Source organism: Scyliorhinus canicula, chromosome 8 (genome assembly GCF_902713615.1).
Source record: "Scyliorhinus canicula chromosome 8, sScyCan1.1, whole genome shotgun sequence".
In the NCBI taxonomy this organism is placed as follows: Eukaryota; Metazoa; Chordata; class Chondrichthyes; order Carcharhiniformes; family Scyliorhinidae; genus Scyliorhinus; species Scyliorhinus canicula.
The window spans coordinates 126,348,418-126,364,680 of NC_052153.1; the positions used below are offsets into that span (position 1 = coordinate 126,348,418).

A 16,263-nucleotide genomic window follows, 5' to 3' on the forward strand; every position below is an offset into this window, starting at 1 on the left:
CCTGGACTCATCCACATTTAATCGTTTCTTTGGGACTTGGGGAGTTTCTCCACAGTCTAGCCTACACTTAGAAATTGTTTCAGCAGTGAGGAGCTAAACTCAATCGGCAGAACCGGCTCCTCAGAGATCAGTGCAACATTTTGAAAGGGTGCCCAATCTCTAAGTGAGCTTGAGGGTCCCCCACACCTTCTATTCACAGGCAATGCCACCCCTGCAGACATGGGCATTACCCACCCCTGCCCCCCATGTGAGGACGCTCCACTATGGGGCCATTGAAGGCCCCCCTCTTTGGACACCACCTTCAACCCAAAAACCTTATGAGGCCCCCTCACACCCTCCCTTCACCCACCCCACTTTTCATACCCCCCCCATCACCCCCTTTCATGGGCATGGCCCCTTCAGGCCCCGACCCACAGCACTGCCAACCTGAAACCCTGGCACTGTCAGCCTAGGTTGGCACTGCCAGGGTGCCTGGTTGGCACTGCCAAGGTGCCCGAGTGCTGGAATGCCAGGGTACCACCCCGCCCAGTCCTTGACCACTCGGGGGAGGGGGGCTCCAATGGCCTCTGAGACCCCCGACTGGCCATCGCGCCTGATCGCCACTTGTGGAGACCAGTACTAATCAGTTGGTGGCTGGTTTAGCTTACTTGGCTAGACAGCTGGTTTGGTGATACAGAGTGAGACCTTTTAACCCAGAGTGGGTTAAATTCCAGCTGAGGTTATTCATGAGGGGCCCGCTATCTCAACTTTGCCCCTTGCCTGAGATGTGGTTATCCTCAGGTTAAATCACCACCAGTCAGCTCTCCCCCTCAAAGGGGAAAGCAGCCTATGGTCATCTGGGACTATGGTGACTTTACCTTTACAAATCGGTGTCCGGTTGAGGCCTTGCCAGTGACTCCTGGTCGCCGGGTGAATGTAGCGTCAAGATGGCTATGCATATTTAAATGAGCCTAATGGATCATTTAAATATAATTACCTGGACCACGCCCAGCGAGGGCGTGACCTAGATCGTGCCGGGCACCGTACGTCAGGTGACTCACGCAGGGATTTGGGCCCCTCCCTCAATTGCGGTGGTAGAATTGTGTCCATCATCTCTTTTCTATATATGTTCATTTATTCTCCAAGATTATCAAATGATTGATTGACATGTTTGTATGAAATTAAGATGTCAGTCTTGACTCATGGTAGCATCCTTACTTTTGGGGAAATTGAAGATTCATGTCAGAAATGTGAGCATATCATCTAGACTGGCACTCCTGTTAAGTACTGCTGTACACATGGGATCAGAGGAGAGCTGGCAAGATCGAATCAGAATGGCTTGGTCACAGTAGACAGAGGGTAGCAGTATAAGGGTGCTTTTCTGAATTGAAGGCTGTGACTCGTGGCGTTCCGCAGGGATCAGTTCTGGGACTTTTGTTGTTCGTTGTGTATATAAATGATTTGGAAGAAAATGTAGCTGGTCTGAGGTCTGATTGGTAAGTTCGCTGAAGACACAAAAATTGGTGGACTTGCGGATAGTGAAGAGGATTGTCAGAGGATACAGCAAGATATAAACTGCTTGGAGTCTTGGGCGGAGAAATGGCAGATGGAGTTTAATCCTGAGGTAATGCACTGTGGAAGGTCCAATGCATGTAGGAAGTAACACAGTAAATGGTAGAACACTTGCGAGTATTGACAGGCAGAGGGATCAGGGCGTGCATGTAAACCGATCAGTGAAAGTGGCAACGCATGTGGATAAGGTGGTCAAGAAGGCATAAGGCATACTGGCCTTCATCGGTCGGTTCATTGAATATAAAAATTGGCAAGTCATATTACAGCTGTACAGGATCTTAGTTAGGCCTAATTTGGAATATTGTGTACAATTCTGATCGCTACACTACCAGAAAGATGTGGTTGCTTTGGAGTGGGTACAGAAGCAGTTTACCAGGATGTTGCCTGGTATGGAGAGCATTCGCTATGAGGAGCGGTTAGATAAACTCGGTCTGTTGTCACTGGAATGACGGAGGTTGAGAAGTGACCTGATAGAGGTCTACAAGATTATGAGTGGCATGGACAGAGTGGATAGTCAGATGCTCTTTCCTATGGTAGGAGAGTCAAGTACTAGGGGACATAGGTTTAAAGTGAGTGGGGAAAAGTTTAGAACAGATGTGCGAGGCAAGTTTTCTTACACAAAGAGTGGTCAATATATGGAATGCGCTGCCTGTGAAGGTGGTGGGAGCAGGTAAGTTAGCGGCATTTAAGGGGCATCTGGACAAATATATGAATAGGGTGGGAATGGAAGGATATGGACTCTGTAAGTGCATATGGTTTTAGTTTAGGCAGGTATCATGGTCGGCGCAGGCTTGGAGGGCCGAAGGGCCTGTTTTGTTCTTTGACTCCAAGTATTCTCTCAAACACAGAAAGCAAAGAACAGGCTTACTTTGAAATACTGGATTGCACATCAACTGGTCTTAACGTGCAGATACCGATTTACAGCAAGTGCTTCTTCTTACCACCTTTCTGTGTTGTTCTTAAACATCAACACTGCGCTGTGATATCTGAAATCCAGGTCATTAGGCTTTGGAGTGAGGGGCTGACTTCTGTAAGGCACCTTTGGTTATCTTATTGAGTTAAAGGAAATTATCTAACTTCACTGTAGTGTTAATGCAAGCGTACTTGTGACAATAAAAAAAAAAGATTATTTTCTGGAAGAAGATTAATTACAAGCTGAGTCTCCACTCCCCACTGTCAGGTTAGAATTTCACCTCTGGAACTATAGAGTAATGATTGCTGCTCCCACTAATTCTCCCACCACCACATCTGCTACCCCTCTCCTCCACCTCACTAACCCCTCCAGGTGTTTGCTGGGCACTTATCCCATATCCATCTATGGCCACATTTTGGGCTTCGCTTCCACTCCTGCAGTACTTTCCACTGGCTTTTCACCTTACTATGCACTACCATCTGCATTACCCCGTCTGTTTAAATTAGATGAGAACCACAATTAAAGGCCAGGTCAGCATCAGAACCAGAAAGTGGAAGTCTCAGAATCCATGATGCAACTGGAATTTCAAGTCCACAATGTACAACACGTTGATTGACCTGAGCATTCCCATATCTGAACATTACAGAGAAGAAAATGAGAGGAAATACCTTTTTGAGTCTGGTAGATATCTAAGGAATTAATTCAAAATTGTGGAATTTCTTACAGGCCAACAAAGCAGGTAGAATTTGTATATCTGATTGAGATTGTTCTAAACTAACACCCACATATGAAAGATTAATTATCACATAAATATTTAATGATCTTCAAGTGCCTAATTTAGCAGTTCTTTATACACACACACAATTTTGTTTTTGGAGAAGAACCACTTACAACATGTTTAAGCTCCATAAGTTCCAATTGGCAAAGTTAGGGATATGCACTCAATGTTCTTAGACTACAAGATAAAAATGACAGACAAATGTATTGATGCCACAAAGCTAAAACAATCTTTTACTTGTAGGGGTAACCACAACAGATGCAGTTAAAATTCTGTAGCCTCGGTAAAAGAAAATGGATTTGTCCGTGACTCTCCGTACTGTGCAGGGATAAAAGCAAAGTGAAAGACAAAGTGATGAATTGCTTTCGAGGGAACAAAGAGGAAAAGGGAGAAAAAGAAAACTCACCAGAAAATGCTTCTGAGCTCCACAGCGCTTTTAATCATCTGAAACATAACAGAGAAGACGTTCATTTCACTCAGAGATAAAAAGCAGTTCCTTTGACAGCACGATGGTTCACACATCACTAGGCAACCAAGCTCATCTGTAAAACAAATTAGCTTTCCCGGTTTCTGGATTGGTACAAAATTAAGGATGCTCTTCAACCAACGGCATAATTCTTTAATAATCTATAAAAAGTGGATTTCTCCCCACTAGCAGACCCTGCAGATTTACATTGCTAATTTGTTTCGCTGCTTAGCAATGCAAGCTAAATGAGACTAATCTTAAATCTGTTAAGGTAAGATTATAGGCATTTCCACTCTTTGTGACTTATCTGGCATGAATCCTATCAGTTTGTAGTCAAGTTAAGGATGCTTGTTCTTGCCTACTAGCTGTCTCTCTGTTCAACAAATCACACAAAGACTTCTTTCAGGCTCGTGTCAAACAGTTCCCAATGTATTTCTACAGTTACGATCAGCACACTTGTTAAAGGCAGTATATCAGATATCTTCACACCGGTTTAGCTTCAGCTAACATGGGCAATTTGTAATGATATCAAAGGATCAGAGTACACACCACAAAAAAAAATTCCCATCCAAATTTTCTGAAGAGAATATATTAGGGTACACATAAACAAGTCAGTTGTCAAACATGGATCTTCTTGGATTACATGGTGTAAAACAAATGGCTTCCATTTATTCCCCTCCTGAAGGTTTTAGTTCATACTGAGGTACATTTACACAGGCATCAGTCACCTTCTGGTACCTTTCCCAAATGAGAAAGTGAGTGTCGACAGACGATCAACTTTGGGAAAATTGCAACCAAGCCTTTTCCTGTCATATTGACAGCTGCAGGTTTTTCAGCAGAAGTTGATTATTCCTGGCCCTTCGGAGGGTACAAAGACAATTTTTAGTATATTTACTACCGCGCCAGCTAAGGATAGCTACCTCAACACAAACTTAAACCAAAAGTAAAATACTGCAAATGTGAGAATCCAAAATAAAACAGTAAATGCAAGAAATGAAGGGCAGCACGGTGGCACAGTGGGTAGCACTGCAGTCTCATGGCGCTGAGGTCCCAGGTTCGATCCCGGCTCTGGACCACTGTCAGTGTGGAGTTTGCACATTTTCCCTGTGTTTGCGTGGGTTTCGCCCCCACAACCCAAAGATGTGCAGGGTAGGTAGATTGGACACGCTAAATTGCCCCTTAATTGGAAAAAATGAATTGGGTACTCTAAATTTATTATTTTTTTAAAATGCAAGAAATGCTCATCTGATCAGGGAAATCTGTGGAGAGAGAAACAATTAAAGGGCTGAATTTTATGACCAGTAATGGGTGTCATAGGCAGATACAGATGCAGGTGGCTGCATCATCCACTCCCATCCCATCGCGTGGCCCCATAGCAACATAAATGTCCAACGGGATGATAATTGCCGCCACATTTGGCGAGAAAGTCACACTTCCAAGAGCTGCAGGCCAACCCGCTAATGTCAACCATTGGTACCGATAACATTTGTTGCTAGAGTCAGCTGCAAGATAGGTAGAGTCAGGGCAGAGGTGGGTTTGGACAGCTCATAAGGTCATGGTGGGAGGGGTTAGGCAAGGTGTGTGAGCTTGTGGGATGGGGGCTTCAGATTTTAAAAAATGCAGTCAAGAGATATGGGCTTCGCTGACTAGGCCAGGACTCATTGTCCATCCCTAATTACACTCGAGAAGGTGGCGATGGGCTGCCTTCTTGAACCGCTGCAGTCCATATGGTGTAGGACCACCCACAGTGCTGTTAGGGAGGGATTTTGACTCAGCGACAGTGAAGGAAGAGCGATATAGAATCATAGACTCTCTACAGTGCAGGAGGCCATTCGGCCCATAAAGTCTGCGTCCGCCACTGAAAGGAAGAGGCCCACCCCGCCGTCCCATCCCCATTCCCGTACCAGCCTCCCCGAACAGGCGCTGGAATGTGGCGACTAGGGGCTTTTCACTGTAACTTCATTGAAGCATACTTGTGACAATAAACGATTTTAATTTCATTTTTTTTCATAACCCCACCTAAGCTGTACATCCCTAGACACTAAGGGACAATTTTATCATGGCCAATCCACCTAACCTGCACATTTTTTGGACTGTGGAAGGAAATCCACCCAAGGCCGGAATTGAACCAGGTGCCACCATATAGTCAGGATGGTAAGTGGCTTGGAGGGAAACCTGTAGGTTGTGGTGGTCCCATGCATCTGCTGTCCTGGTCATTTTGGGTGGTCGAGGTCACGGGTTTGGAAGGTGCTTAAAGATGTTAATTTGTAAAATTGTGAATGGGCCACCCAAGGGTGCTTGTAAAACTGTCTTTTCAAGACAGGATTGTGCCTTTAGCTGGAATGATCTCTCCCTCAGAGGTATTGGGTCCCAGATTGTCTTACTGGGTTCTGTTGTGGATTAATGAGGCATTGACCTCATTCCACCTCCAGTTAGTTTCAGACTTGTGATGGCAGTATCCGATGTATCCCATTGCTCACACAATGGGTTAGACCTGGTGTGATTGATAAACAATGTGAGGGGAGAGGAAATGAGTGATATCTCATTACCATTCCAGGTATATTTAGCGCACTGAAATACTTTATTTAATATCCCATCACATGGGTGACAAGGGGCCAAAAGGTCTGGTAGCCATTGTCATTTAAACCTCTTGCGCTGAAATGGTAACGGGTAGACAATTAGCACCTGGGAAACTCATTTGCATTGTAAGTAACTTCCCAGACATACTGGGCAGGATTCTCCATCCCGCCAGACTCGCTTTCTGGCATGGTGTGCCGCCGCTGGCAGCGGGATCCTCCATCCCGGCAGCCGGCCAATGGGGTATCCCATTGTGGCCACCCTGACGGCGTCGGGAAATCCGTAGTCGTGAATGCGCTGCCGGCGAAGGGGAGGATCCTGCCAGAGAATCCCACCCATTGGGCGGAATTCTCCGCTGGTGGCCAAAATCGTGGAGGCCGTCGTGAACTCGGCCGAGGTTCACGACAGCCTCGGGGCCCGCTCCCCGCACCTAATTCACCCCCACCCGAGGGGCTAGGAGCGGGCCTCGTGGCGTGCAAAATGGTACATTTGTGAGGTCATCCGCGCATGCACGGGTTGCCGGTTCCAACCCGCGCATGCGCGGATGACTTCATCACGCAGACGGCGCGAACCACGCATGCGCAGTGGCCGTCTTTCTCCTCAGCCGCCCGGCAAGACGTGGCGGCTTGATCTTGCCGGGCGGCGGAGGGGAAAGAGTGCGTCCGTTTTGGACTCTGGCCCGACGATCGGTGGGCACCGATCGCGGACCTGTCCCCTCCCGAGCACAGTCGCGGTGCTCCTGTCCAAATCGGGCCCCTAGATGCCCCAAACGGGCATCTGGCGCCCGTTTCACGAATGCAGCGACCAGGTGTGGTTGCTGCTGTGTTGAAACGGGCGTGAAGGGCTGACCGCTCGGCCCATCGGGCTCAGAGAATCACCATTCGCCGTGAAAAACGGCGAGCGGCGATTTTTCCGAGCCGGGGGGGGGGGGGGGGGGGGGGGGGGGAATCGCCGGGGGCGCCAGGGGGGCGTGAAAATGTCGGGAGGCACTCCCACGATACGTGGGGAGCGGAGAATTCCGCCCATTATCTTTCCTATACAGAAACTACAAGAAGTCACCTGAATTTCCAGAATCCATTTTGTGAGGGTATTCTATGTTGCTTTTTTTTGTGCCTACTGCACAATTATCTTTTGAGGCACGATGGAACTGTCACAAGGTTGCCACCTCATTTTTCGGTATGCCTGGTGTTGCTCTTGGAATACTCTCCTGCATTCTTCATTGAACCAGGGTTAATTCCCCAACTTGATGGTAATGGTACCAGGCCGTGAGGTTACCAATTCTGGTTGTAAACAATTCTTCTGCTGCTAAGGGCCCACAACATCTCATGAATATCCAGTTTTGAGTTGCTAGATCTGTTCAAAATGTATCCCATTTAGCATAGCGATAGCGCTACACAACACAATGGAGGGTAATTTCAATGTGAAAACAGAACTTTCATGCCACAGTTAAGTGAGACTGTGCAGGTCTGGGCGGCAGCCAGATTGTGACATCTCGTGAGATCTCGTTAGATCTTGCGAGGTGGAACAACTATTAGCAATCCTAGAAGAGGCCTCTTGCGGGATCTACCTGCTGTGTCCCATCCCCATTCCGGTGGGATGCGGCCGGTAAATTGCCGCAGGGGCTTGGTTTCCTGGGATACTGTTCCATTGGACAACGTCCACACAAACTAGAATGGAATGAGTGACCTGATGAATCGAATATCCAGGGCTGTAGATAAGAGCTTTAAACTTGGGTGGGTGGGTGATGGGGCAGAAGGTTCAGGTGAAGGGAAATTTAGAAATCTAAAAATTAGTTAAGGTCATAGAGCACTGTAGCAATTTGGTTAATAAGAAACAGAGTGTGACAGGAAGACTTCAATGGTAAAAGCACATCAGTGAGTAGGACCAAATCAGGGGAAAATGGTAAAAGATTAAAATTAAAGGCATTTTATCTGAATTTCTAATACGTTTGTAAACAAATCAACGGTACAAATAGGTTTGAACTAATAGCCATCAGAGAGACATGATTGGGAAGTAAATACTTCCTTCGGGGCACTTAATATTTCAAAAAGGCTGAAACAAATGGGAAAGGAGTGAGATAGGCTGATGATAAATTATGACATAAGCAGAGTAGTGTGGAAAGGTGGTGAAAAAATTGATAATGGGGGATGAAACAGAATGAGTGCAAACTAGCAGGTACAGTAAAATATTTAATATCCGACATGCACAGGGAATTGGAGGTGCCGGTGAATCAACAATGCCAGTTAATGGAGTTCCATTTACCAATGGAATACAGCACAAATATGCAAGTACATGGAAGTAAAGAACAATATTCTTTCAACTTTTAATGTTCAATAGTACATTAAAGCATAAATTAAAGTATAAAATAATACAGTTTACAGGTTCCACAGAACTTCATAATTGTGCCAAGGTTACTGTACTATAAAAACAGCTTGCAAGAGTTTTCACAAATGTGTGAAAAAAGAAGAGCAGTGAAAGTAAAGGTGAGTCCATGAGGAGGCCAGACAGGAGAAATTGGGGACTCAGGAAAAGGGCTGTTAAAACAAATATTGTGTGTTTGTCTTCACAGTAGAAGATACAAAAAACAAACCAGAAATAATGCGTAACCTAGGATCTAACAAGAGTCAGGAACCTAAAGTAATTTATATTAATGAAGAAAAAGTAGGGGTAGCATGGTGGCGCAGTGGGTTAGCCCTGCTGCCTCACGGCGCCAAGGAGAGGGGGGGAGGGGGGGGAGGGGAGGGGAGGGGGAGGGGGAGGGGAGGGGGAGGGGGAGGGGAGGGAGGAAGGGGGCGGGGAGGGGGAGGGGGGAGGATCGCGCCACGCCGCTCCGACACCGGGCCGCTGATTCTCCGGCGACTGGAGAATCGGCGCTAACTGCGCCCACGAGGTCGCTGCCGCGCCGGTCAGGGGCCATTGAAAGGGGCCCGCCCAGCGACTCTCCGTGCTCGACGGGCTGAGTGCTTGCCGAGTCCCACTGGCGTGAGCTGTATGTGGTCCTACCCAGCGGGACCTCGGAGGTCTGGCTGCGGGGGCTGTCCAGGTTGGGGGGGCGGGGGGGGGGATCCGACTCCAGGGCGGCCTCCTCTGTGGCTAGGCCCTCGATCGGGGCCTACCGATCGGCGGGTGGGCTGATTCTGGGGGGGGGGGGGGGCCTATATTTCCCCATGCCCTGTAGGGCTCCGCCATATTGCCCGGGGGCTGGCACGGAGACGGCAACCCACGTGCATGCGCGGACTCGCGCCGGCCTTCGAGCGCACAGCACTCCAACGCCATACTAGCCCCCTAGGAAGGGGTGAATGCTTGGGCTTGGAGGCTGGTTGACACCGGCGCCGCTCGCGCCGGTTTTGACACCTGCGTCAACACTTGGCCGGGATTTCGGAGAATCACGGTCATTATCTTTCAAAGTTCCTTAGATTCTGGAACAGTGCCAATGGATTGGAAATGTAGCCCCGCTATTCAAGGAAGGAGGGAGAGAGAAAACAAGAAAAACAGATTAGTTAACCAGGCATCAGTCATCAGGAAATTGCTGGAATCCATTGTTAAGGAACTAATAACAGAGTACTTAGAAAATCATTATCCGATTAGGAAGAGCCATCACGAATTAACGAAAGGAAAATTGTGTTTAATCTTACTGAATTTAACGCAGACTGGAGGGGCCACATGGCTTATTCATGCTCCTATTCCTTTTGATCTTAGCACTTCTATCAACTCTAGACTTAATGTGTCCAATATCTACGGGGAGCTGGGCAGAGTGCCGGGGAGGTAGGGGAGTTACAGCCCTCCACTGCATTCAGTTAACCATAGCTAAGTTTGTGGAAGTCTTATCTTCGAACCAGTAAAACCAGTGCATTCAAATCCCACCTTGGAAATGTGAGTATCTAATGCATTCTGATATGCCAATGCATTGCTGAGAGAGTGCTATATGAAGTGGATGTAAAAGATCCCAAAGCATCATTTCAAAGATTAGCAAGAGAATTCTCCCTCATGTCCTGGCCAAAACTTCAAATTATTTCTTATGTTTCTGTCCATTGCTGAGTATGTTCACGGCAGGGACAAGATAGATTTCTGATCTCTCAGGGAATTGACTGTTCGGAGAAGGCAGGAGAGTGCAGTTGAGGCAGAGGATCATCTATAATCATACTGAATGGTAGGCTCATCCAATATGGGGGAAGAAAGGGCAGGTAGATGGGAGGCAGCCCTAGATTAGGACTTGGAGATGATAGAGGAGGTCACCAATTACTGCGCGGAGAGAGAGAGAAGTCATGATCAGCATAGGGAGCCCAAAAACCTCCTTGAGATTTGGGCCAGCACTCCTACTCTTTCTGGCTATCAAGGGGTGCTATAAAAAGCTGGCAAGGTCAACTGTAACCTCCATTTCACAATGTCTTTCCCAAGCCCAGGCAAACTCATTCGGAAACTGTTAAGTTTCAATCAGACATCCACCTGCACTATGGGTTCATGATCTAAATAGGTTAACAAAGTGTCGTGCTGTTGAGGATGGATGACCTCACGACTGCCCACTACCATAAAAATGGCAATGGGCTGAGTTGGATAGATCTTTAATCAACAAAACATTCAAGGATTATGAGGATATACAGGAAAGTGGAGTTGATCAGCCATGATTTTATCAATAGGCAGAGTAGAATTGAGGGGCTAAATGGCCTACTTTTGCTCCTAATTCATGCGAGCGCATCATTAGCAGGATGGGAAAGTCTACTGTGCTTTGTAGGCAAGTAGATGTGGGGCGTGGGTACTACGGTTGGAGGAAGAGCACTCGGCGGGTTAGAGAAACAGCACACGGCGGGTTGGAGGAAGAGCACTCGGTGGGTTGGAGAAAGAGCACACGGTGGGTTGGAGAAAGAGCACACGGTGGGTTGGAGAAAGAGCACACGGTGGGTTGGAGGAAGAGCACTCGGCGGGTTGGAGGAAGAGCACTCGGCGGGTTGGAGGAAGAGCACTCGGCGGGTTGGAGGAAGAGCACTCGGCAGGTGGGAGGAAGAGCACTCGGCGGGTGGGAGGAAGAGCACTCGGCGGGTTGGAGGAAGAGCACTCGGCGGGTTGGAGGAAGAGCACTCGGCAGGTTGGAGGAAGAGCACTCGGCGGGTTGGAGGAAGAGCACTCGGCCGGTTGGAGGAAGAGCACTCGGCGGGTTGGAGGAAGAGCACTCGGCGGGTTGGAGGAAGAGCACTCGGCAGGTTGGAGGAAGAGCACTCGGCAGGTTGGAGGAAGAGCACTCGGCCGGTTGGAGGAAGAGCACTCGGCCGGTTGGAGGAAGAGCACTCGGCCGGTTGGAAGAAGGGCACACGGCGGGTTGGAGAAGGGCACAAGGCGGGTTGGAGATAAAGCACACGGCAGGTTGGGGGAAAGAGTACACGGCAGGTTGGAGGAAAGAGTACACGGCAGGTTGGGGAAAGAGTACACGGCAGGCTGGGGGAAAGAGTACACTGTACACAATGTGTTTGAGGGAGGATACACAGTGAGTTGGAGACGTGTACACTGAGTTAGGGGTGTGTACATCCAGAATTTGAGTGAATGTACATAGCGAATTGGGGTGCATATACATAGTGTGTTGGAGTTGTGTACACGGCGAGTTGGGGGCCATGAACAAGGTGTGTTGGGGCATGCACATTGTAGGGTGGGACGTGGAGGCGGCATGTACGCAGCAGGTTAGGGCACGGAGCAGAAAAACACTTCAGTGTTCAGTCACACTTGACTGTATAACGCCCACAGGAGCAGGCACAACAAACACAGTGCATTGATCTTTTATCAACAAAGAACTCACAAATAATATGTACTTTTTCAAAGGCGGCGCTATATATTTGAGAATGTTACAGTTGGTGGCTAATCAACAGGAATATTCTGTGGGGTGAACTGACACAAACCAGGTAAAGAAAATTCGGACAAAGAAAATTAAGGGAGATGAAATATTTTGTTAGCTTCAATTCATCCCAAGATATGCTCTGCTCTTGACACAGACTGTAATCTTCTTCTTCTCTACAATATACACTGAAGTCGGTCATGGGGACCATTTCATTTAATTCTCAGTAAGAGATTAATTTTCTGCAAGGACTTGTCACAGCAACAGAAGACAGGGTCATGTGGCATGAACTGAACTGTTATTGCATTGAGGTTAGAGCAGCAGTGACAAAAGGTTTATTACATTGTAGTTGTAGGGGATGACATAGCTTGTAAAAAAATTGACTACATTTACATTTCAGCCACAAAGCACCTTTTAGTTAAGTATTCATTTTGGCCAAGGTGCAGATCTGTAAAATTCTGATCAAAAGGTCCTGCATCACTCCACAAAAAAGAGCAGCTTTTGTTGAAATAGAGCATTAAATAGCATTATAAATTTGAGATTAAGGGTTAAGTATCATCCTGAGCACTCCCTTTGAAATAAACATTCAGTGTTCCCGCCAAACGCTCAATAAGTCAGATTAGGAAGGCAAAACATTTTATCTTTGGTCTATGCTGAATAAGGTAATCTCAGTGAGGGATAGAGGAATATTGCAAATAGCTTCACTGAACCTCAGCTGAGGGGTGGAGGAGTGGTGGGGGTGGTATGCAAGTTGTCTGTCCCTGGAATATTCATCAGTGTCAGCATTAGCTCCATACTCATTCCTCTCAGTCATAGGGTTGTGTATTAAAACCCATTCCACTTAGGATCAGAGGGCGCGATTTGACGGGTCAGTTAGTCATGGGCATAAATCCCATCACGGCCGCTAAATAGCGCCAGAGGCCAAAACTGGATTTACACCACCGAGATTTCAGAACGTGATCTTCCCGGTCTCCCAATTATGTGGTCAGATTCATGCCCAGGAAGGGTGCAAACCTAATTAACATGAAGTTGAATCATTTAGCATCTGCTTAGAGGACTTAATATTGCATCTTCAGCCCTCATCAGGAGTGACATTACACCGTAATGAATAACCACTGCAATTTACAAACAAGAACTAGACCCATGACCTCTGGGAGGGAGGAAGAAAGGAGGCGAGCAGCACTGTGCCTACAAAGCACCAGGGAGACCTCGGGGACAGAGGATGTTTGGGCAGCTGCCTGGAGCATAAGGCTATACTCATGGAACAGAGTGAAGGTCGCAGTTAGAGCCGGTGGTCCTGGAATCTGCTTTCAGTGCTGTGTAAATCTTATGTAATAATAACAATCTTTATTGTCACAAGTAGGCTTACATTAACACTGCAGTGAAGTTACTGTGAAAAGCCCCTAGTCGCCACATTCCGACACCTGTTCAGGTACACAGAGGGAGAATTCAGAATGTCCAATTCACGTAACAGCACGTCTTTCGGGACTTGTGGAAGGAAGCCAGAATACCCGGGGGGAAGGGGTCGGGGTGTCTCCTGCCAGCTGACAGGCAGATTGTTGCCCATTTCTCCTCCATGTCATCCAGCATATGGGTGTGAACCCGCTCCGTGAATTGTGGAGCTGGTTTCTTCGTTGCCATCATCCTGACTTGAAGAAAGCAAGTGCTGTTGAGCCATCTAAACACAGAGCCATCTAAATGCAGCGCCACCTTGATTTTAGTGTTCAGGTGACCCCTAGGGCGTGAAAATCAGATGCTTTGCGTCTCAGGCATGGCATTTTTCATGTGGAGACCCCCCCCCCCCCCGCCCCAAAAGTCCCTAGAAAACCGCTGGGACCGGGGGGAATCACACTGGTTTTTGTCCCAAAATTGACACCTTGACATTTTATATAGCACAGGAGGCCATATGACTCATCAAGTCCATCCTTTGTGTAGAGCAATCCAGTCAGTCCCATTCCCAGCTCTAACCCCATAGCTCTGAAGTTTATTTCCCTCAAGTGCCCATCTAATTTCTTTTTGAAAGTGTTGCCACTTCCATTACTCTCATAGGCAGCAAATTTCAGGTCATTATTTTATTTAAAAATATTTTATTCAAGGCATTTTCATATAAACAAACAAAAGCAGACGAACAACCCAACAACATTTAAACCACCAACACCCACTTCAGGTCATTATTGTATTCATTGTATAAATACATTTTTTCTTATATTGCCCTCTGTATCTCTTGCCCCAAAACATGAAATCCGTGACCGCTAGTCCTTGTTGCATCAGCTAATGGGAACAGCTTTTGTCTATCTTACCTAAACTTGTCATAATCTTCTACACCTACATCAAATCTCCGCTCTATCTCCTTTGCTCCAATGAGAGAAATCCCAGCTTCTTCAACCTAACCTTGGAGCAAAAATCTGCCATTCCCGGAACCATTCTGGTAAATCTCCTCTACATCCTCTCAAGGGCCTTCACGTCTTTCCTAAAGTGTGGTGACCAGAACTGGGTGCAATATTCTAGCTGTGGCCTAACATCAAAGGGCAGCACGGTAGCATTGTGGATAGCACAATTGCTTCACAGCTCCAGGGTCCCAGGTTCGATTCCTACTTGGGTCACTGTCTGTGCGGAGTCTGCACATCCTCCCCGTGTGTGCGTGGGTTTCCTCCGGGTGCTCCGGTTTCCTCCCACAGTCCAAAGATGTGCAGATTAGGTGGATTGGCCATGATAAATTGCTCTTAGTGTACAAAATTGCCCTTAGTGTTGGGTGGGGTTACTGGGTTATGGGATAGGGTGGAGGTGTTGACCTTGGGTAGGGTGATCTTTCCAAGAGCCGGTGCAGACACGATGGGCCGAATGGCCTCCTTCTGCACTGTAAATTCTATGATAGTCTTTGATCAACAGGATGGCTGTACCATAGAAACTGGTCACACACATTGAAACTCAGTAATGGGGCATAAAATAACAGATAGCAACTTGGGAGCTAGTTCAGGATACAATACATTTCACTCGCCAATCATCTGATATGATTGTCAACAGTACATGCAAGACCTGGACAACATTCAGCCTTGGGTTGATAAATGACAAGTATCATTCATGCCACAGAAAGCTGGATAAAGACCATCTCCAATAAGAGAGAATCTAACCATCTCCCTTTGACACTCAATGGAATTATAAAATGTCACTATTGACCAGAAACACAGCATGACCCATTACATACTACTGTGGTGCCTACAAAATGTTAGATACTGGGTATTCCAGTCAGTGGCTTACCTCTGGGCTCCTCAAAGCCACTCCACCTACAAGGTTCAAATCAGTGACAGAACACACCCCACTTGCCTGGATGGGTGACACATCATAGGTCAGGAAACTTGACAGTATCCAGAAAGAAAACCCTGTCTGCTTGACTCTACCCATCCAGCACCTTGAACATCCATACGTTCCCCCACTTCCCCATCCCCAGCAAATAATGTCTGCAATGTCGACCTTCTACAAAACGCATAGCAGCAAGCCTCCTTCAACAGCACCTTCCAAACCCTCGACCACCTCAAAGTACAATGATAGCAGGCACTAGGGAACATCCCCACCTCCAAGTTTCCTTTCCACCCAAACTTGCTGTTAGGGCTTCTGTTCCCACGTGATTTTGCGAAGGGTGAAATCGTGAACAGAGAACAGTTATAATCAGTTATAATGGAACTGAATTTGAGATGTTCCAGCCATCCCCAAATTTTACAATGGTACATCAATGGAGTCAATATAAACATTTAAAAAAATTAAATTGCACGTGGAGACTGCATAGGCGCAATGAACAATGAAGGGACATTTGCAGGGAGTGCATTCTTCGAGGACATGGCGGGAATTGACAGTATTTGGCCTAATATCATATCGCTGTTTGTGGGACTGTACAAAGTATAAATAAGCTGCACAATTCCCACATTACAAAGGTGAATACATCAAAATGTAGAAGTTCACAACAAAGCACAGGGCAGCACGGTAGCATGGTGGTTAGCATAAATGCTTCACAGCTCCAGGGTCCCAGGTTCGATTCCCGGCTGGGTCACTGTCTGTGTGGAGTCTGCATGTCCTCCCCGTGTGTGCGTGGGTTTCCTCCGGGTGCTCCGGTTTCCTCCCACAGTCCAAAGATGTGCGGGTTAGGTGGATTGGCCATGCTA

General features: G+C 47.2%; 1 protein-coding gene across 12 annotated transcripts in view; it reads right to left on the reverse strand.

Moving 5' to 3' along the window:
* The window catches only part of rgmb (repulsive guidance molecule BMP co-receptor b), a 227,509-nt gene that overhangs the window by 13,903 nt on the left and 197,343 nt on the right, over window positions 1–16,263 (reverse strand). For all 12 annotated transcript variants that reach the window (XM_038805199.1, XM_038805205.1, XM_038805208.1 and 9 more), the window contains one exon: window positions 3,649–3,686. In XM_038805199.1, the coding sequence (XP_038661127.1) occupies window positions 3,649–3,686 (38 nt within the window). The remainder of the gene's footprint in view (window positions 1–3,648; window positions 3,687–16,263) is intronic.